Genomic DNA, 22,397 nt, shown 5'->3' with positions numbered 1-22,397 from the left:
TTTGGAATTCCAAAGTTGTAGAATATGTTAGACTTGATAAAATCTGCAACAACTTTAGAATCATCAATCCTAGTGGCTTTAGCTTCCACCCATTTCGAGATATAATCAACAACAAGCAAAATATAAACATAACCAAAAGATACAGGAAACGGTCCCATGAAATCGATGCCCCAAACATAAAAAATTTCGCAAAATAGTATGGGGGTTTGTGGCATCTCATTCTTTTGGGATATATTACTTGTCCTTTGACAATTATTGCATGACTTACAAAAAGAGTATTAATCTCAAATTAAAGATGGCCAATAGAAACCACATTCTAGCACTTTCCTCGCTGTCCTCTTAGCTCCAAAGTGACCTCCATATGCATAAGAATGACAAAAGCTGAGAATGGAAATAATTTCATTTTCATGAACGCACCTTCTTATTACTTAATCTACACAATGCTTCCATAAGTATGGGTCATCCCACACATAGTATTTGGCATCACTCTTGATCTTGTCTCTTTGAGCCCTAGAAAAACCAGGAGGAAAGATGTTAGTAACAAAAAAATTTACAAGATTTGCATACCAAGGTAATGTCACACTCGTGGAGAACAATTGCTCGTCAAGGAACATTTCTTGCAAATGAAGTTCATCCTCCACGTGAATTAGATGACTCAAATGATCTGCGACACTATTTTTTGTCCCTCCTTTGTCTTTGATCTCCAAATCGAATTCACTCAAGAGAAGTATCCACCTTATTAATCTCGGTTTTGCCCCTTTCTTCGTCATCAAATAACGCAAAGCTGCAAGATCAGAAAAAACAATAATTTTAGTACCAAGCTAATAAGATCGAAAATTTTCTAAAGCAAAAACAACAGCTAAAAGTTCTTTCTTAGTGGTGGAATAATTTCTCTGGGCATGATTCAAAATCCTGGAAGCATCATAAATGGCATGAGATGCTTTTCCAATCCTTTGACCCAAAACAGCACCTACTGCATAATCACTTGCGTCGCACATTATCTCGAAAGGAATGTTCCAGTCAGGGGGCTGGATAATTGGGGTAGAAGTCAGCAGTTCCTTCAGCTTGTCAAACGCCACTTTACATGCCTCATCGAGCTCAAAAACCACATCCTTTTGTAGCAACTTACATAGGGGTGCTATTTTGAAGAAGTCCTTAATGAATCTTCGATAAAAACCTGCATGTCCAAGAACAGAACGAACTTCCCACACACTAGTGGGGTACGGTAAAGATTGAATAATGTCAACTTTGGCTTTATCTACCTCAATGCCCTTAGATGAAACAACATGTCTGGAAATGGCTGGGGCGTTGCAAAGACCAAAGGGCATGCGACGATATGCAAAAGTTCTGAATGAGCATGTAAAAGTCGTCCTCTCTTGATCCTCCGGAGCAATCGCAATCTAAAAATAACCTGAATAACCATCAAGGAAATAATAGTAAGAATGACTAGCTAACCTTTCAAGCATTTGATCAATAAAAGGTAGATGAAAGTGGTCCTTGCGGGTTACAGCATTTAATTTCCTGTAATCTATGCAAACCTGCCACCCATTTTGAACACAGGTAGGAACTAACTCCTCATTCTGATTTTTCACAGCAGTTATTCCGGTCTTTTTAGGAACCACTTGAATAGGGCTAACCCAATTGCTATCCGAAATGGGATAAATCACTCCAACTTCAAGAAGTTTCAGGATCTCTTTCTTCACAACATCCATCATGGGTGGGTTCAATCTTCTTTGCGGTTGACAGAAAGGTTTTGCTCCTTCTTCAAGCAAGATACGATGCATGCATGTAGACAGGCTAATTCCTTTAATATTTGCAATTTTCCAACCAATTGCCGTCTTATGCTCCTTAAGGACCTGCACAAGTTTCTCTTCCTGCAATGCACTAAGTTTGCTAGAGATGATCACTGGTAATGTTTCTCCATCTCCAAGGAACACATACTTGAGGTAACTAGGGAGAGGCTTCAAATCTGGAATGGGAGCCTACAAAGCAGAAGGTAAAGGCCTCTCGTTAGAAATTGGTAATGCCATATAGGAAACGTTACCTGACTGATGCTGTAACTTTGAAGAATCATTCAATGCTGCAATAGTTTCCTGCAAATCAGTACTCAAGGCAAACTCCGCCTTCTTTTTCTCAAGATGATTACTAATGGCAACTTCAAATCCGTCTTCTCCATCAAGTTCAAAAACCTCCTGTGCTAAAGAATCAATCACATCAATAGAATAAACATGATTATCATCGTCATCATCATGATATTTCATGGCATCATAAATATTAAACTTGACAATTTCACCATCAAATTCCATGGTAAGTATGCCACTATGAACATCTATCTTAGTCTTGGATGTTTTTAAGAAAGGTCTTCCTAACAAAATATGAGTAGTTTGATCACTATTTTCCATATCAAGCACATAAAAATCAGTAGGGAAAACTACGTCGTTAACTTGTACCAGAATATCCTCAACTACACCCTTAGGATAGGCATTAGATCTATCAGCCAATTGAATCACAACACCAGTTTTATTCAAAGGCCCAAGTTTCAAAGAAGCATATATAGAGTATGGCATGACATTTATAGAAGCTCCTAAGTCTATCATGGCCTTCTCAAACCTAGTGTTACCTATCATACAAGAGATAGTAAACATACCTGGACTCTTACACTTCACTGGTAGTTTTCTCTGAATCACTGCAGAAACATTTTTCCCACTCTTACCTTTTCACACCCCTTAAGTTTCTATTTCCTCTTAAGTGTGCACAGTTCTTTCAAGAATTTAGCATAACGAGGTACTTGTTTAATAGCATCTAAGAGTGGAATATTTACCTCGCATCTAGGAAAAGTCTCATATATATCTCTGTTCTGCTCATCTTTTCTAGATTCTACCAAAGATTGAGGAAAAGGTGGTACCAGTTTATAGTTAGACAGAGGCGGAAACTTACGCTTAGGAACACCATTGTCGTTGGGAACGTTGCTGTCTACAACTACATCTTTCTCCGTTTCTTCCTTCGACGATGCAGGGGCTGCCTTTGTTGGAATCTCAACCTCTTTACCACTTCTCAAGACAATCGCACTTGCATTTTCTCTTGGATTGACCACCGTTTGAGAGGGTAATTTCCCCGAACTTTGCACCTCTAGCTTATTGATTGCGGTTGCCATCTGCCCTATCTGATTCTCCAAACTTTGAACACTGGCCCTCGTCTCCTGTTGAAATTGCAAAGTATTAGTAGCAAGAGACTTAACAATATCTTCTAAAGACATACCAGAATTAGCAGTTTGGTTCAGTTGTTGTCTAAGGGGGTATGGCTGCTTATACTGCTAGTAATTTGGGCTGTTTTGATGGTGGGGCTGATTCACTTATGGATTCCCATAGCCAAGATTAGGATGATATCTCTATCCAAGGTTATATGTGCTCGAATAAGGATCATACTTCCTTTGCGGTTGTCCAGGAAAATCGCCTGCTGTATTCACTTGCTTAACACGCTCCTCTTGAAGAGTTAGGCACATATCAGTTGGATGCCCTACTACCGAACAAATTCCACAAGCCTTCACTGTTTGCATGTTACCTACAGCTATTTGACGAACAAGAGAAGTTAGACTCGAGATTTGTTGTTCTAGGGAAGAAATATTTACCTCATTATCACGCCTAGATGGAAGGTCAAGCCTATTGCCAAACTGTTGAGAATTGGCTGCCATATTTGCAATCAAGTTTCTCACGGCCTCAGGAGTCTTATCCACCAAAGCTCCTCCACTTGCAGCATCAATCATGCTCTTATCAGTGTATGTAAGACCCTCATAGAAATACTGGATAAGTAGCTGCTCACTAATTTGATGATGGGGGCAGCTTGCACACAATTTCTTAAAGCGTTCCCAGTATTCATGTAGGGACTCTCTGTTATGCTACCTTACACCACAAATTTCTTTCCGAATGTTGGCTGCCCTTGAAGCTGGGAAATATTTCTCCAGAAATAATCTCTTCATCTCATTCCATGTGGTTATAGTTCCGAAGGGTAGATAATAAAGCCAATCCTTAGCCGAATCCTTCAAAGAAAACGGGAAAGCTCTTAATTTAATTTGCTTCTCAGTCACCCCCGTAGGTTTCATACTCGTGCAAACCACATGAAGCTCCTTTAGATGCTTGTGAGGATCTTCACTGCAAGACCATGAAAAGTGGGCAAGAGATGTATTAGTCCAGATTTCAATTCAAAAGTAGTGGCAGCATCTAAAACAGGAAACATTATGCATAAAGGTGCTTGATTCAAATCAGGGGCAGCAAACTCTTTCAAAGTCCGATTTCCAGCCATGACGTCCTCCTCTTCTAAATCAAAATTGCTTTCCTCGGAATCTGTCCGAGCTTCCTTCCTTAACCTGCGCAAAGTGCTCTCAATTTCTAGGTCGAATGTTGAGAAGACCTGGTCATAAAACACACAATCTTATAAAAGGAATAAATGACAAATAATGAAAACCAACCAGAAAAAAAAAAATAAAGATTTTTTTTTTTTTTATATGACCAGAAGTACAAAAACGCCAAAAACCCTATCAAAACATTCGAATTTGGCCTCAAGAGGATGGGGCTAGAAAAATTCTAGTGTTGCTCAGAATTTTGTTTTCTTCGAAAAGGGTACTCGCAGCACTCCTAACTCAACCAAATTTTGCCTTATGAACAGTACTACTGTTCACAATTTTTTTTTTCTGCTTTTCTGGAAAATAAAATAATAATAATAAAAAAAATAGCAAGAATGAAACAAGAAATCACAAAAACAAAAATAAATCAACTAGAATCACTCCCCGGCAACGGCTCCAAAATCTGGTGTGCTGTCGTAGGCAACCAAGATTAAAAACCTTCTTAACCTAACTACTGAACTGTAAATAGGGTAAGCAAGGGTCGATCCCACGAAGAGTGTCTAGCCGAATTTTCGATGATGTGAATAAGGCTGGGGGGTTTTGAGTAAAATAGAAGACAATCTTAGCCAAAAACAAAAACAAAAACAATTCAATTTGAAATCAATTAATATAACGAAACTTGGTCTCCGTCAACATCCACCATCGGAATCTTACAACTGATCATTGATGCAAAAGTAAATCAATTCTTACTTTGAATATTCACCGTTGGAACTATTTTCCTATCTCTCCTTAATTATAATTAATTAGGAAACAAGCGATCTTAATTAATCTTACTATTAAACAACCCTAGACAAGCGCTAAAGATTTAATCTAATGGCAGCCTTAAGCAGATCGATGAAGCTAAATAACACAAACTCAAGTGGTTGTATTTAATTTAGTCGAGTGTTCCTCTTAAGATTACTAATTCCTGACGCAGCAAATTAATAACCCTAATTGCTTCGCAAGTTAGAGGGATCAAACAATTACGGATTTGATATCTAACTTAGCAGTAGATTGTAGCAAATAATAACCTAGTAGGCCTCCTAGCAATTAAATGAAATAATCATGAAAATAAGCATAGAAGAACATCCAACACTCAAAGCATAAAATTGAACACTGAAATAAAATGGATTAGATCTCATAGTTATTGATTCTGAAACCTCCGTTTCCTTCGACCAAGTTATAAAAATTAGCCTCTCATGGCCATCACGAAAATTCTAAAGGAAAAGTTACAGAGATGCAAGAGAGAGGCATGACTCCCCCAAACCTAATCTGATCTCTCTAAAAAAAATATCCAGTTCAAGTATTTGAATTCCACTAAATCTCCTAAAAGAAATATTCTAATATCCTAAAATAACATTAATCCTAATTTGATTCTAATTAATTGAAAATAAGATAAAGTCCTAAAATAAAATAGGAAAGTGGTGATTCTGAGCTGTAACTTGCGTGCCACATGTCTTCATATCTTCCAATAATAAGCTGCCCAATTGATTTGTATGACAAGGCAAAATGTTCCAGAACGTCGGCAGTGCAGGTGCATCAACTTGAAGCCCGATTACAACCTTGATGCAGTGAGTATCTCTCCAAACTCAAAACATGAAAGTTGTAGATATATTTCTTAGTGTTCCACAGAATTTAGAGTCATCTCAATCGGAGCTCGGATGAAAGAGTTATGCCCAGATTATGAAATAATGTTGAAACTGTCCGAATTCACTTAATTAGTTCCGTTTTGCAATTAACACCTCCATTTGCATCCTAAATCAAAATAGAGTAATAATGAGTACAATTAGGCAACAAATACGTATAAAAGACTAAACATTATTAAGGGGGGTAAATATGACATTTTGCATTCCCATCAATATTCTTCTTCTCTGTCACTCACGGGTTCCCTATCGCAACAACCTTCTCCTCTCTTCTCTTTTTATATTTCTTTAACTAAAATTTCAGATTTGAGGTATTCTTTAATTATGGTCTTTAGATAATGACTCTACAATTAATTTCTTTTCTTTCTTTCTCTTTATTCTTTAATGATCTCATACATGTATATGTGCATGTAAATATGCTCATTCTTTGCTATTCTTTCTAAATGCAAATGCTCAAATGTAAGAATGCATTATGACATATAAAGATATCATTATGGAACTAGTATTCTCTACCAACAACATTTCCATAAGAAAGTAATAATGTAATATACTCATATATATGCACTTTCTTTGACATTTCATCAAACACCTTACATGCACATACAAACTCTAAATTGGTTACACTTCCACATATTTCTCAAGCCACCAAAATTGGAACAAAAACTCCCTAAGGCCAACAACCACTGAATTTTCACCTTTCACCCTTCCACATCCATTCTTTCATATTTCATCAACTCAACACATACAAATACATCACTTCTCAAGGCCATAAGATTCACAAATCAAACAACCTCAATTTCAATCCATAATTCTCATCATCCAAACACACATACAACATATAAAAAAGTTCTCTATACAAGTATTTATTCAATCAAAGCTAAAGTTGGATTTACTGACCTTGAATTTGAGCAATTCCAACACTATAATCTCTCTTTGGTAGAATTCCCCTTCTTCTTAACCCTAAGTATATAAACCATAAGAATTCAAAACTTTAAAATTTAATCTCACGTCTTGGTGCAAGAATCTTACCTTTGAATGCTTAGGATTGAAAATCTATCAAAATCTAGCCAAAATCCTATGAATTTCCTTGGAAATTTAGTGAAGAAATTTGAGAGAATTTGGGGTGAAGGTGGCGTGAACAATGGGTGGAGTGGCTAGGGTTTCAACTCTTGAACTGTTATTACTATATAATAATATATATAGTTTCCCATTTTACCCTAGCACTTTCTAAAAATTCCATCTATGTCCCTTAGTCAATTACAATAATTCCCTCATTTTTATTAACTTCTCCATGTTAATCTACTTCTTTTCATTCCCCACTTTTTCATCTAATTATGAGTGGAATGACCATTTTACCCTTAATGTTATTTTAAAGATAACTCTAACAAGATTCAACTAAGGGTATTAGGGCATAAATAAAATTACGTACCTTGATGTGGGCGTTACACAGATCGCGTGCATTAGAACTCTCATATTGCGCGACCAAATTGTACACATTAGAGCTTTCAAATCGCGCGGTCAGATCGCACACATAAGATCTCTCAGATCGTAAGGGCAGATCTCTCAGATCGTACGCATCAGAGGTCTTAGATTGCACTGCTAGATCTTTTAGATCGCTTGGTCACTCTTAGATCGTATGCATTAGAGCTCTTAGATTGCGCAGTCAGATCGCTTTGATCACGTGCATCAGAGCTCTCGGATCGTAGGTATCAGGTCTCTCATATTACATGGATTAAATCTATTAGATCACGCGCATAAGAGCATTCTGATCACGCGGCCAGATCACTCAGATTGTACACATACGAGCTGTAAGATAGCGCGACCAGATCATTGAGATCGGGCGGATAGATAGCATAGATCGAGTGGATCAAATCTCTCATATTGCGCATATCAAAGTTCTCAGATCGCACGGTCAAATCTCTAAGATCATGCGTTAGATCTCTCAGGTCGTACACATCAAAGCTCTCAAATCACATAGTTAAATCTCCTAGATCGTGCATATCAAAGCTCACGCATCAAGTCTGTCAAATCGTGCGGTCAGATCTCTTAGATCATATGCATCAGAGCTCTTGAATCGCGTGACCAGATTCCACATCAGAGCTCTTGACACACCATACACTGCTCATCCTGGAGCAACCAAGATGTATCAAGACTTAAAGAAAGGTTATTGGTGGCCAGGAATGAAGAAGGATATTGGAGATTTTGTAGCTAAGTGTCTGGTTTGTCAACAAGTGAAAGCAGAACACCAAAGGCCATCAAGGTTGCTTCAGCCGCTTAGTATTCCTGAATGGAAATGGAAAGTATTTCAATGGATTTTATTACAGGTCTCCCTAGAGTGCAGAAAGTGTTTAATGCTATATGAGTGATAGTAGACAGATTGACCAAGTCAACCCATTCTCTTCCAGTAAAGGAGAGCACTACCTTAGATTAATTGGCCTGACAATAGTATCAGATAGAGATTCCAGATTTGTCTCAGCTTTCTGGACTAGTTTACAGAGGACTCGGGTACCAGATTGGCTTTTAGTACTGCCTACTATCCTCAAACAGATGGTCAGACAGAGAGAACAAATCAAATACTTGAGGATATGTTGAGGACTTGTTGCATGGATTACAAAATGTTCTGGCATGAGATGTTACCCTTGGTGGAGTTTGCTTATAATAATAGCTATCAGTCTACAGTTAAGATGGCTCCTTACGAGGCCTTGTATGGTAGACGTTGTAGATCTCCATTACATTGGGATGAGATAGGTGAGAAAGATGAGTTGAATATAACTCTTGGGCCAAAACTAACTCAGAAAATGATAGAAGATGTCAAGTTAATCAGAAGTAGAATGAAACAAGCCCAAGACAGGCAGAAAAGCTATGCAAACTTAAAGAGGAAAGATGTTGAATTCGAAGTGGGTGATAAAGTGTTTCTAAGAGTTGCCCCCTACAAACGGGTGATGCGTTTTGGTAGCAAGGGAAAGTTAGCACTGAGATACATTGGTCCATTTGAAGTAATACAACGAGTGGGAAATGTAGCCTATAGGTTGGCTCTACCATCCAGCACGGACAGAGTACACAATGTATTTCATTTCTTGATGCTTCGGAAATATGTAAGTGATCTCTCCCATATATTAAGTGTAGAAGATGTGGACTTAGAAGAAAACCTTGTGTATGAGAAGCGTCCAGTTCATTTATTGGACAGAAAGATTAAAGAGTTCCGAAACAAGAGTATCCCTTTAGTGAAAGTCCTTTGGAGAAATCATAAAGTTGAATGGGAGGTGAAGCAAGATATGTAGAACTGTTACTCGGAGTTGTTTGTTTGAATTTTGGGGATGAAATTCTTATAAGAGGGGGAGAATTGTAACGTCCACATGGAGGTATGTAATTTAATTTATGCTCTTATACCTTAAGTTGATTTTTGCTAAAGTTATTTTCAGAAAATGTGAAGAAAATGCCTTAAACTTGCATTAAGGGTAAAATGGTCTTTTCACTCAAAATTTGTTGAAAAAGTGGGGAGTGAAAAGAGATAGAATTTCATGGAGAATACAATAAAAATGAGGGCATTATGGTAATTGACTAAGGGACATAAATGGAATTTTAAAGAAAGTGTAAGGGCAAAATGGGAAACTAATATATATTTTTATGTTATATCAAGGATTGAATAGTGAAACCCTAGCCACTCTTCAACCCATTTTCACGCCACTTCTCCTCCAAATCCTCTCAATTTCTTCACTTCTTTTTCAAAAGAATTCATAGATTTTAGGTATTTTTGAGTGGATTTTCAATCTCAAGCAACTTTAGGTAAGATCCTTGCACTAAGAAGTGATTTTTCATTTTTAAAGTGTTGAATTTTGATAGTTTATGCTCATAGGATTTAAGAAGAAGAGAGTTTGATCAAAGAAGATTCTAAAAGGGGTTGGATTGCTCATATCAAAGGTAAGTAAATCCCACCCAAGTTATGATTTGAGAAATCAAGTGTGTAGAGATTTTACATACATGTATATGCTTATGATTTGAGAATTGTTGATGAAATTGATGAATTATTGATGAGTTTGATGATTATTGATGAATAGAATTTAGCCATGAGAAGTGGTTTTGGTTGTATGATGATTAATTGAAGTTTGGTTGAAGTTAGAAAGAGTTGAGTAGAATTTTTGGGAGTGTATTGTTTTGGACAGGTTTAGTAATTGTTTAAGGGAGTTTTACTCCAAATATTGGTGGCTTGAGAAAGAGATAGAATTGTAGTCAAATTAGAGTCTGATTATGCATGCATTATGTTTGATGAAATGTCCAATAGAAGTGTATGCATGAGTTTTATTCATTTATGAATTGATATGAGTTTGTAGATGGTAGAGAGAAACTTATTTTTATGCTACATGGCATCCTTGCATTTAAACATTTGCATTTAGAAAGAATTATAAGCATGAAACCATCTACATACATTCATCTTCATAAGAGCATGAAAAAGCACTAAAATATGTTAAAGAGAAAATAGAAAGAAATGAGAATATTAAGATATTCAAATCTGAAATTTTAGTTAAAGAAGTGTAAAAAGATAAAAAGAAGAGAAGGTTGTTGCGATGGGCAGCCTAAGAGTGACAGAGTCCCACATGCACGCTGCCTTTAGTGAGCGGCCTCAGAATTCAAAAAGAAGAATTATACAGTCCATTCGAAGTGCGTGTGGATGAGGACTGTACCCAGAATTAGAGAATTCACTCACACGACCAAGGCTCCAAATCCATGCCTCAACCAAGTCTGATCAGCAAGAAAAGAAAGAAAGAATAGAAAAGAAAGAAAGAATAGAAAGAAAGAAAGAAAGAAAAGAAAGAATAGAAAGAAAGACTAGAAGAGAAAGAAAGAAATAAAGAATAAGAAACAGAAAACAGAATAAGAAAAATAGAAAAGAAAATGCATAATCTATGCATTTGTGCATTTGCATCATAAATATGCATAATACCATGCTCATTATCGTGAATAGTGAAAAATTAGAAACTTGAGAGAAAAACAGTGAGAAAATAGAGAAAGGATGAGAAAGAACAGAGAGAAGAATAGAGAAAGAATAAGGAATACTCAAGAAATGAGTTGTAAGGAAAGAAAATTCAGGATTTAATCAACGGAGAGAGAACGGTAGCATAGTGGGTTTACTTACTGACCAATTAGTTCTCACTCCGTTGTTTTCAATGTTTTTGCAAGTAATAGGTGAGTTGCGGTCACTCGGAATGTCATGCAGTGGAAGGGATTGGGCTACACTATCAAGTTGCTATTTTGAGTATATTTTTTAAATACTTGTATACAAAGAAAAATTAAATATGGGCCCATACTTTATTACTCATTTATATGTGTATTTTCTTATATATATTTTTAATGAGTTTTATTGATTATTTTACGAGTATACTAGCTAGAAAGAAAGTATTACAATACCTGAAAAACACACACAACTCATGATTCTGGAAGATAACGAAACATGCAAGAATTCACATCATAAATCATGCATTAAACCTTAAATTTCTTACAGTTTCACCCCCAAATCACTAAATAAATTTGCATTTCCAACACTCAACACAACCCCTAACCAGCTTATTGCTAGTCCCTAGCAATGAAAGCGATATAAAAATAAAATCTAACCTAACTAAACATCCTAAACCACTTCTGTTGGTTATCACGATTGCATTTAGCGTATACAATAATCCTTTAAACCCCTAGGTCCCCCTAGTGGATGAGTTATAGTCTTGTAAGGGTTTTCAGCGATGTTACCCACAAACACCCTACAAGTTGATGCGTTGATTTTACAGCATGCAATGTGTAGCAAGTGCACTAGTTACAAAAAGTAATAAAGTGATTAATAGAGTATCGTTCCCACGAGGATTGTGTGTTAAGTACTAATTTTCCTAGGTTTGTAACTAGTTGAAGAAAATAAAGATTTTTGGAATTGTGGGAGACAAAAACAGAAATTAACACAAAATTAATAACATAAATTTAAATTCTAACAACTTAAGAAAACATCAATTGATTATGGAAATATCAATTCAAGACAAAGAGGTTAGGGTTTGACTTCACTAAGTTACTTTGATTCAATCTGCAGTTGATGTTGCTTTTAAACTCACATGGAAGGATTTTAAATTGAATTCCCTAAGTTGTAAAACATACCTTCTCAGGCTATATTTTCCTACTTATCCCTATTAAGTTTCCGCACCCAACAAAATGAAGATTAATAGTTCAAAGTCTTTTTAGCTAAATGGAACCCTAAAGTGATTTCATAGATCTCCGAACCCATCTCTAGCGTTCATTAAACTATGGTATTTACTCTAAGAGGCTAACACATGAATCACTTCTCAGTTCATCATGCTCAACATTCAATTGAAATAAGGAAAACGCAAATTCAATTTCGTTAAGAACAAGAATAAATACAAAATCCAATGCAATAGAATATAAAAACATCTTAATAGATTAAACATTTGTAATCAAAGTTAGGTCAAAACCTAACCCAAAAGTGGGTTAGTTCATATTTAAACTAAAGAAATTCGGACAATAAACTGTAAGAAAAGAAATCAACATGATAAAAACAGTAGAAAGAGAATGAAATCTTCCCTCTTCCTCTTCTTCTCTCAAAATCCGAACCCCCTCTAAAATGAGCTAAAGCTCTCTTAAATAGTCGGCCAAAACCCTAGGATTCGAATGTAATACATTTAAAATGCAACGTTTTAATAACAGAAGAAATGTAGTTTTCGCCATGGCAAAGAATAAACTTCGCCGCGGCATCGAATTGAAATCTTGTTGAACCATCTGACCCGAGGCTAGCTCACCGCGACAGAGAATCATCTTTGCCACGGTGAACGTTGTTCTTTTATTCTGAAATTATGAAACTACCCTCCGCTTGCTTCTTCGCTTGAATCTTTGATCTTCGTGATCCCCGATTGGAACAAGCTTCATAGTGTTTCCACTCCGCATCAGAATTTCCCCAATTCCTAAATTTCTCTTAATTATGAGTCTAGAAACTCAATTTCGCTCGGTTTTGCTCCAAATGCATGTTTCGGCTTGAAACGTAAAATATATGAATTTAAGTTGCAATTCAGGCACAAAACGATTTAAGAAGTATCCAAAATCGACCAAAAAGGTATAGAAAAGTAGTATAATCCTACAATTATCAAATACCCCCAAACTTAAGATATGCTCGTCCTCGAGCATAAGGCACAAAATTAGACTAAAGAAAAACAACAGAAAAACAGAAAACTAAAGCTCAAAATCAAACACAAAAGACATGCTTAGATTAATTGCAAATGCAAGTCTCAAAAATTGTTGAAACATTATTACAAGAAAATGCTTAACACTCCAAAAAGTTATAAATTGATTGACTATCTTTCTCTATCGGTCCCCTAAGTAGGTAATCCCCACTTCAATTCACTTTCCGACTTCCCAGATTATTTTATGCAGGAATGTAAAGTTTATCAAATGGTGGTAGACTCCATAAGCCTAAGTATCGAACTACTCTCCACTAATGTGGACTAGACATCTCTAAGGATCAAAAGGTCTTTGCAAGCTTGTAACGTTAGGCTCGGGTAGTGGGCTCCAAGGAAAAGAATAAGATAAACAAAGTAAGAGAACTTGGTTTTCCTTATGCAAACACTACGAGCTACATCAATCTCCACTTTCTTTCTCAACCACCAATCAAGGTGTCAACCATTTCATAACTCTCATACATATGCATTTCTTATTTTTTATTTTGAATTGAACTAAAAATTTATATTTCTCTCTCTCTCTTTTTATTTTATTTTATTTTAAAAAAAACCACTGAGGTCAATTTCCCCTTCTTCTCGCCTTTTTTTGCAACCCCCAAACTTAAGATTTTGGTCCATCACTTATTCACACAACTCTCAAAGCTCTTTTGTGTCATACATTAGGTCTAGGATTCTCTTAAAGGGTATGATTAAATGTTTAGGGTATAGGGATTGGATAATTTTTGGTTTGCAAGAAAAATAAGGCAATGATAATCTCATAGGGCTCAAATGGGTGGCTAGGGAAAGATTCATTCATGGGTTGGCTAGAAAGGCTCAAACGTTCCAAAAAAAAAAAAATGCCTAAATCATTTCCTCAACAATGTCTAATCCTAGAATTTCTCCTTAAACACTTCTCAACTAGGTTCTAGAGTCCACCAACATTATCAAGACTTCACCTAACCACATAAAATGTTTCTAAGTATGCCAAAAGAATGAAAATGGTGGTTGAACCACTCAACGAACCTCAAGCTAAATCAAGTCAACCAACCTAAACTTGAAGCAATGCTTCGCATTTTCTATAAATAAAATTCCAACGATCAACATCTCATCATGGACTTATGCAAATCATCTAGGCAACAAAACAAAACACAAACTAAATCAACACACAACCCAAAAACAATAAAACATAGAAAGATAAAAGTTAATTAAAACATGCAAACATTTATAAATTTTTCTCTACCCCCAAACAGAAAATGGCATTGTCCTCAAAATCAATCAATAATACACATTAGAGTAAAGAAAAATGATCATAAGGTGTGAGATACTCCCCTGATTAATTCGTGAAGATCGAAGTGAGCTCAAATCTAGACATCCTTTCATCGTCTTCTCCATCAGCGAAATCTGTCAAGGCACATAAACTCAAGGGTCCAAAATGTGTTAGAAAACTTCACAGATTATGGAAAAAAATACATCTCATTCTCAGACCTTAACTAACTAAACCTAAAACCTAAGAATGCAAAACAAAGTAAACATACAAACAAGAAAAACTGAGTTCCACTGTACAACACAAAAAAAATAAAACAAAACAAAAATGTATTTCAGGCTCATTCATCTGCATCCTCTCTATCAGCGTCGTGCTCTTCCTCCATGGCATCATCCTGAATTTGATCTTCCTCCTCCTCTCGCCATTCTTGCCATTGGAAATTGGCTAAATCAATGCCCCGATTAGCCCAACACTTCGATTGCATCTTGTACAATGTGCGGGTCTAGTCTGCCATCCAATCTTGTGCCTCTCCATTCTATCCATCTTTTTCAGGATATTTTGTAGCATTTCTTTTGTCGTGGGAGATGGAGCAAGAGCTATGGTAGAGGGTGTGGTTCTTGGTCCTTTTGAGCTTGAACTGGATTCTCCAATGGTAGGACGCTCTAGGAGTTTAAAATAATAGACTTGGTCGAGGACTGGGGCAGGATAAAGAAGTGGTTCATCATCCGCCTTCTTGACTCCAGCTTTAATGCAAATCTCAGTGATGAGATGTGGGAAGGCAAAATTCGCTCTCCCTGGTTTGGCTGTAGCCTTATATTCTCCATTATGATATTCCCTACATCCATCTTCTTTCTAGTGGCAATGGCATAAAGTAAGAGTTCTCGCTCAAAAGCCACTAAACTGTAGTGTGTTTCTGGAACCATCCTTGCACAGACAAAGTATTGCCAAATTCTAGCCATGGGGATCAAATTAGTCCCTTTTATGCTTCTCATTCCCTTCTTCGAGAATTCCCAAGAGGTACCTAGCGTTGTTAAAACCTTGAGTATCTCATCATAGTTAATCTACTTAGCCTTGAATTCTACATACTCATTACGGTCAATTGGATCAATATCGTAGAATTCATTGATGATTTTTGCACTAAACGACACCTTAATACCCCTCACATGTACATTATTGGGCTCACACTCAGAGAAGTTTGCATAAAATGTCTTACAATTGGCTCTATGGCTAAATGCTTCGGTTCAAGTAGAAAGATGTCCCAACCTCTCCCTTTGCTCCACGCGTCTGCATTGACAGTGGTCAATCCTCTCTCAGCAATAAAACGTTTGTCTTTTCTTTGAATTGCTACTTCGTAAAGCTGCCTAGCCTTCTCATTCACAAATTTGCTATCGACCTGTTTGCCCTTACCCCTTGGAACTGCTTTGACTGGCATTTTTTCTCAAAAGTACTCTTTACACTCTACCACCAAAATCAGCAATTCCATTGCCTACTCCAACACTACTACACACGTCTCACTACTTCAAATCAATTCCTCACTTCACCTTAAAATTCAAAATCAACAATCACACCCCAACAATTACCAAACTTCCAAATGCACTCACACTCTTCACAAGCACACACCCAAACTTCCTTAGCCTTCAATCAATCAAAATCAACACGTCCACACTCCCAGCACAAATCACAACTCAAATCATGCAAGTAATATCTAAAATTTTTGAGTTCAGGCAATAATATAAAGGTTGATCATTCAAACCATGAAATCTGTAAAAACAAAAGCATGAAAACTCAAAATCTTACTACACCCAAGCTTGATGAACCTTCAATTGCTCCAATTTGTCTCCAAATCGCAAAACCCCCAAATTTGGAAAACCTAGGGTTTTCAAAATTTTCTTCAAAATTGGTTAGATTTGGTGCAAGGGAAGGTTGTTTAAGTGTTTATGGGAGTGATGGTGTGGAATGGTGAAAGAAATTTTATTAGAAAAGGGTTGAAATTGAAAGTGAGATTTGTTTGCTCTTGGAAGTTTTTTGGAACTCACGCGAAAAATGAAGAGTTTAAGCGAGTTTATATAGAAAATGGGATTCACCGTGGTGAAGAGTAAACTTTGCCATGGTGAAGTTCTTGAATTACTTGTGCGAGATGCTCGATGCCGCGGTGAAGTCTGGGAAATTTTTCCTTAAACGTCACAGTGCATACAATGCCATGGCGAAGAGTAAACTTTGCTTAAGTCCGCATTTGGTAGTGTATACGATGCCGCAGAGAAATCTTGAATTCCATGAATCCGCATTTGGCAGTGTAAACAATGCCACGGCGAAGTCTGGGAAATTTTTCTTTCATGCCACATTTTGATCATTCACTTGAAACACCAAAAGACAAACGAAATTAAACTATTTCCTAAGTTAGAAAACACATAAACAAATTTAAAACAACTAAAAATGAGAACGCTTGGGTTGCCTCCCAAGAAGCGCTTGTTTATAGTCGGAAGCTTGACTTTCTCAAGTCCTCATTCTGGATTGTCGAGCTTGACAGGTATTGACTTGCAACTCAACGCTCCATCAATGTATGGATTCAATCGCTGCCTATTCACCTTAAATGTACCCTTTTCCTTATGTGAGTTTCCACAGCACCGTATGGGTAGACTTCTGTAACTATGAAGGGTCCGGACCATCTAGACTTAAGTTTTTCGGGAAAGAGCCTAAGTCTATAATTGTACAGCAGTACTTTCTGACCCATTTCAAAGTTTTTCTTCGTGATATGCTTGTCGTGCCACATCTCTTTATAAATACAGGCATTCTCATAAGCTTAATGACGAAACTTGTCATGTTCATTCAATTTCAGCATCCTTTCATCCCCAGCAACTTGTAAATCCATGTTTAGCTGCTTGACTGCCCAATATGCCTTATGCTCGAGTTCCACTGACAAGTGAAATGCCTTCCCATACACCAAACGAAATGGAGACATACCAATTGGAGTCTTAAACGCGGTGCGGTATGCCTATAATGCATCATCCAACTTCCATGACTAGTCTTTCCTGGATGCGTTAACTGTCTTCTCTAAAATTCTTTTCAGCTTTCTGTTTGATAGTTCCACTTGCCCACTGGTCTAAGGATGGTATGGTGTAGCAATTGTATGTGCCACTCCGTATTTTCTCAGAAGAGTATCAAATTGCATATTGCAAAAATGAGTTCCACCATCACTGATGATTGCCCGTGGTACTCCCAATCTTGAGAAAATGTTCCTCCTCACAAAGTTCACCACCACTTTGGCATCGTTAGAGGGTAATGTAATTGCTTCCACCCATTTCGATACATAATCAACAACCATCAAGATGTACACATTTCCATATGAATTCGGGAAAGGGCCCATCAAGTTAATCCCCCACACATCAAAAAGTTCAACGACCAGAATGTTGTTCAATGACATCTCATCTCTTCTTGAAATATTTCCACTTCGTTGACATTAATCACATTCTTGAACCCACCAGAAAGTGTCCTTGAATAGGGTTTGCCAAAAGAATCCAGATTGAAGGACCTTCGCTGCTGTTCTAGTTCCTCCAAAGTGACCACCAACTTCCTTCTCATGGCAATGTGATGAGAATGCAAAATGTCATATTTTGCTCCCCTTAATGTCTAGTATTTTATACTTATTTGGTGCCTAAATGTACTCATTATTATTTTATTCTGATTTAGAATGCAAATGGAGGCGTTAAATGCAAAATGAAACTAATTAGGTGATATCGGACAATTTTGACATTGCTTTGTAATCTAGGCATAACTCTCTCATCCGAGCTTTGATTGAGATCATTAAAAATGCTGTGGAACACCAAGAAATAGATCTACAACTTTCATGTTTTGAGTTTGGAGAGATACTTGATGCATCAAGGTTGTAATTGGGCTTGAAGTTGACACACCTGCACTGCTAACGTTCTAGAACATTCGGCCTTACCATGCAATTCAAATAGGTGGTTTATTATTGGAAGCTTTGAAGATCTGGTGCACGAAAGTTATAGCTGGAGACACCACTTTCCTAGTTATATTAGGACTTTATTTTATTTTTAATTAAGCAGATTTGGATAAATGTTATTTTAGGATAAAACTTAGAATATTTTTAGGAGATTGAGTAGAATTCAAAGACTTGAATTGGATATTTTTAAGAGGGGGAGAGAGACCAGATTGGAACACACTACACACGCTTTTCCTACCCCTCTTCTTCTTCTTCTCCTTTTATGTTTTCATGATGGCCATGAGTAGCTAAATTTTCATAACTTGGTCGAAGGAAACGGAGGCCTCAAAATCAATAAAACTGTGAGATCTAATCTGTTTTTGGTGTTCAATATATGCTTTGTGTATTGGATGTTCTTCTATGCCTATTTTCATTATTGTCTCATTTAATTACTAGGAGGCCTACTAGTTTATTATTTGTTGCAATCTATAGCTAAATTAGATATCAAATCCATAAGTGTTTGATCCCTCTAATTTGTGAGTAACTAAGATTTAGGAATTTGCTGCGTCAAGAATTATTAAATCTAAAGAAGAACGCTCAACTAAATTAAATACAACTGCTTGTGTTTGTGTTGTTCAGCTTCATCGATCTCTTTAGTTCTTAAGGCTGCTTCTAGATTAAACCTTTAGCATTTGTCTTGGGTTGTTTAGTAGTAAGATTAATTAGATCGCTTGTTTCCTAATTAACTGCAACTAAGGAGAGATAGGAAAATGGTTCCAACGGTGAATATTCAAAGTATGAATTGATATATACTTGCATCGATGATTAGTTGTAAAATTCTGACGGTGGATGTTGACTTAGACCAAGGTTTGTTCTTTTGATTGATTTCGATAATTTGATTTGAATTGTCCCTTAGTTGTTTTTTCTTGAAATTGTTTTCTTTATACTCAAATCCCCCCATCCTTGTTCAATTAACATAAAACTAGGCTAGACACTCTCTGTGGGAACGATCTTTACTCACACTACTACATGTATTCTTAGATTTTAATTCTGGTTGCCTGCGACATCACACCAGATTTTGGCGCCGTTGCCGAGGAGTGATTCTAGTTGATTTTTTTTTTTTTTTTTTTGTTCTTGTTTTAAAAAAAAAAAATTTGGTGGTACTGTTCATAGCAGGATTTTGGTGGAATTAGGAGCGGTGCGAGTAGCCATTTTGAAGAAAACAAAATTTTGCACAGGACTAGTAAATCCTTACCCTCTCGAGGCCAAAAAACAACGTTTGATAGGGTTTTTGGCCATTTCTGTGTTTTTGGTCATAAAAAATAATAATTTTTTTTTTTTTTTAAGATTTTCTAGTCGGTTTTCATTATTTGTCATTTATTTTTTATATTTCTTTTATGAGATTTTTTGTTCTATGACCAGGTCCTCTCATCTTGGTAATTTAACATTCGACCTAGAAATAAAGAGCACTTTGCGCAGGTTAAGGAGGGAAGCTCAGAGAAATTCTGAGGAAAACAATTTGGCTCTTGATTCCCGATTTGCTAGCAACTCTGATTTAGAATAGGAGGAAGTCATGGTTGGAAATTGAATTTTGAAAGAGCTTGTTGCCCCTTATTTGAATCAACCACCTTTATGCATAACGTTCCCTATTTTAGATGCTGCCACTACTTTTGAATTAAAATCTGGACTAATACATCTCTTTCCCACTTTTCATGGTCTTGCTATTGAAGATCCTCACAAGCATCTAAAGGAGCTTCATGTGGTTTGCACGAGTATGAAACCTATGAGGGTGACCGAGGAGCAAATTAAATTAAGAGCTTTCCCGTTTTCTTTGAAGGATTCGGCTAAGGATTGGCTTTATTATCTACCCTCCGGAACTATAACCACATGGAATGAGATAAAGAGATTATTTTTGGAGAAATATTTCCCAGCTTCGAGGGCAACCAACATTCAGAAAGAAATTTGTGGTGTAAGGCAGCATAACAGAGAGTCCCTACATGAATACTGGGAACGCTTTAAGAAATTGTGTACAAGCTGCCCTCATCATCAAATTAGTGAGCAGCTACTTATTCAGTATTTCTATGAGGGCCTTTTATACATTGATAGGAGCATGATTGATGCTGCTAGTGGAGGAGCTTTGGTGGATAAAACTCCTGAGGCTACGAGAAACTTGATTGCAAATATGGCAGCCAATTCTTAACAATTTGGCACTAGGCTTGACCTTCCATCTAGGCATGGTAATGAGGTAAATATTTCCTCCCTTGAACAACAAATTGTGAGTCTAACTTCGCTGGTTCGTCAAATGGCTGTAGGTAATATGCAAACGGTGAAGGCTTGTGGGATTTGTTCAGGCTTGTGGGATTTGTTCAGCAGTAGGGCATCCAACTGATATGTACCCAACTCTTCAAAAGGAGGCCATTGAGCAAGTGAATGCAGTAGGTGGTTTTCTTGGACAACCACAAAGGAAGTATGATCCCTACTCGAGCACATATAACTCGGGATGGAGGGATCACCCCAATCTTAGCTATCGGAATCCACAAGTGAATCAGCCCGTGACTTAAAACCACCTAGGTTACTAGCAATATAAGCAGCCATACCCCCCTAGACAACAACCAGGCCAAACTTCTAGTTCTAGTATGTCTTTAGAAGATATTGTTAAGTCACTTGCCACTAATACTTTGCAATTTCAACAGGAGACAAGTGCTAATGTCCAAAGTTTGGAGAATCAGATGGGCCAGATGGCAACCGTAATAAGTAAGCTGGAGGCGCAAAGTTCGGGGAAATCACCCTCTCAAATGGTGGTAAGTCCAAGAGAAAATGTAAGTGCAATCATCTTGAGAAGTGGTAAAGGGTTGAGATTCCAATAAAGGCAGCCCCTGTATCGTCGAAGGAAGAAAAGGTGAAAAATGTCATTGTAGACAGGAACGTTCCCAACGATGATGGTGTTCCTAAGCGTAAGTTTCCGCCTCTTTCTGATTATAAACCAATATCTCCTTTCCCTCAAGCTTTAGCAGAATCTAGAAAAGATGAGCAAAACAGAGATTTATAAGAGACTTTTCGTAGATGTGAGGTAAATATTCCACTTTTAGATGCTATTAAACAAGTACCTCATTATGCTAAATTCTTGAAAGAATTGTGCACACTTAAGAGGAAACAGAAACTTAAAGGGTGTGAAAAGGTGAGAGTATGAGAGAATGTTTTTGCAGTTCTTCAAAGAAAACTCCCTATGAAGTGCAAAGATCTAGGTATGTTTACTATCCCTTGTACGTAGGTAGCACTATATTTGAGAGGACCGTGATAGATTTAGGAGCTTCTATTAATGTCATGCCATATTCTATATATGCTTCTTTGAAACTTGGACCTTTGAATAAAACTGGTGTTGTGATTCAATTAGCTGATAGATCTAATGCCTATCCTAAGGGTGTAGTTGAGGATACTTTGATACAAGTTAATGATTTAGTTTTCCCTACTGATTTCTATATGCTTGATATGGAAAATGGTGATCAATCTACTTCTATTTGTTAGGAAGACCCTTCTTAAAAACATCTAAGACTAAGATAGATGTTCATTGTGGCACACTTACCATGGAATTTGATGGTGAAATTGTTAAGTTTAATATTTATGATGCCATGAAATATCCTGATGATGATGATGATAATCTTATTTATTCTATTGATGTGACTGATTCATTAGCACAAGAAGTTTTTGAACTTGATGGAGAAGATGGATTGGAAGTTGCCATTAGTAAGCATCTTGAGAAAGAGAATGAGGAGTTAGCCTTGAGTACTGATTTGCAGGAAACTGTTGTAGCGTTGAATGATTTTCCAAAGTTACAACAGTCAGGTAACATTCTTTATATTACATTACCAATTTCTAATGAGAGTCCTTTACCCTCTGTTTTGCAAGCCCCTATTCTAGATTTGAAGCCTCTCCCTAGTTACCTCAAGTACGTGTTCCTTGGAGAAGGAGGAAT

The 22,397-nt window shown here is 36.9% G+C and overlaps 1 protein-coding gene and 1 non-coding gene across 2 annotated transcripts; both read right to left on the bottom strand.

Moving 5' to 3' along the window:
- Window positions 1-821: 821 nt before the first annotated feature.
- Window positions 822-15,916, bottom strand: LOC116118620. Its single transcript, XM_031404615.1, has 4 exons — window positions 15,698-15,916; window positions 2,045-2,192; window positions 1,539-1,969; window positions 822-1,400 (listed from the first exon to the last, which is right to left on the bottom strand). The coding sequence occupies exons 1-4, from the start codon at window positions 15,914-15,916 to the stop codon at window positions 822-824; spliced, it is 1,377 nt and encodes a 458-aa protein (XP_031260475.1).
- A 4,454-nt stretch (window positions 15,917-20,370) lies between these two features.
- LOC116118757 lies at window positions 20,371-20,476 on the bottom strand. Its single transcript, XR_004126210.1, has one exon. It is a non-coding gene; the product is annotated as a small nucleolar RNA R71 (small nucleolar RNA).
- Window positions 20,477-22,397: the final 1,921 nt, after the last annotated feature.

This window comes from Pistacia vera, unplaced genomic scaffold (genome assembly GCF_008641045.1).
Source record: "Pistacia vera cultivar Batoury unplaced genomic scaffold, PisVer_v2 Contig1242, whole genome shotgun sequence".
Taxonomy (NCBI): domain Eukaryota; kingdom Viridiplantae; phylum Streptophyta; class Magnoliopsida; order Sapindales; family Anacardiaceae; genus Pistacia; species Pistacia vera.
This window is presented reverse-complemented; position numbering and strand designations above follow the sequence as displayed.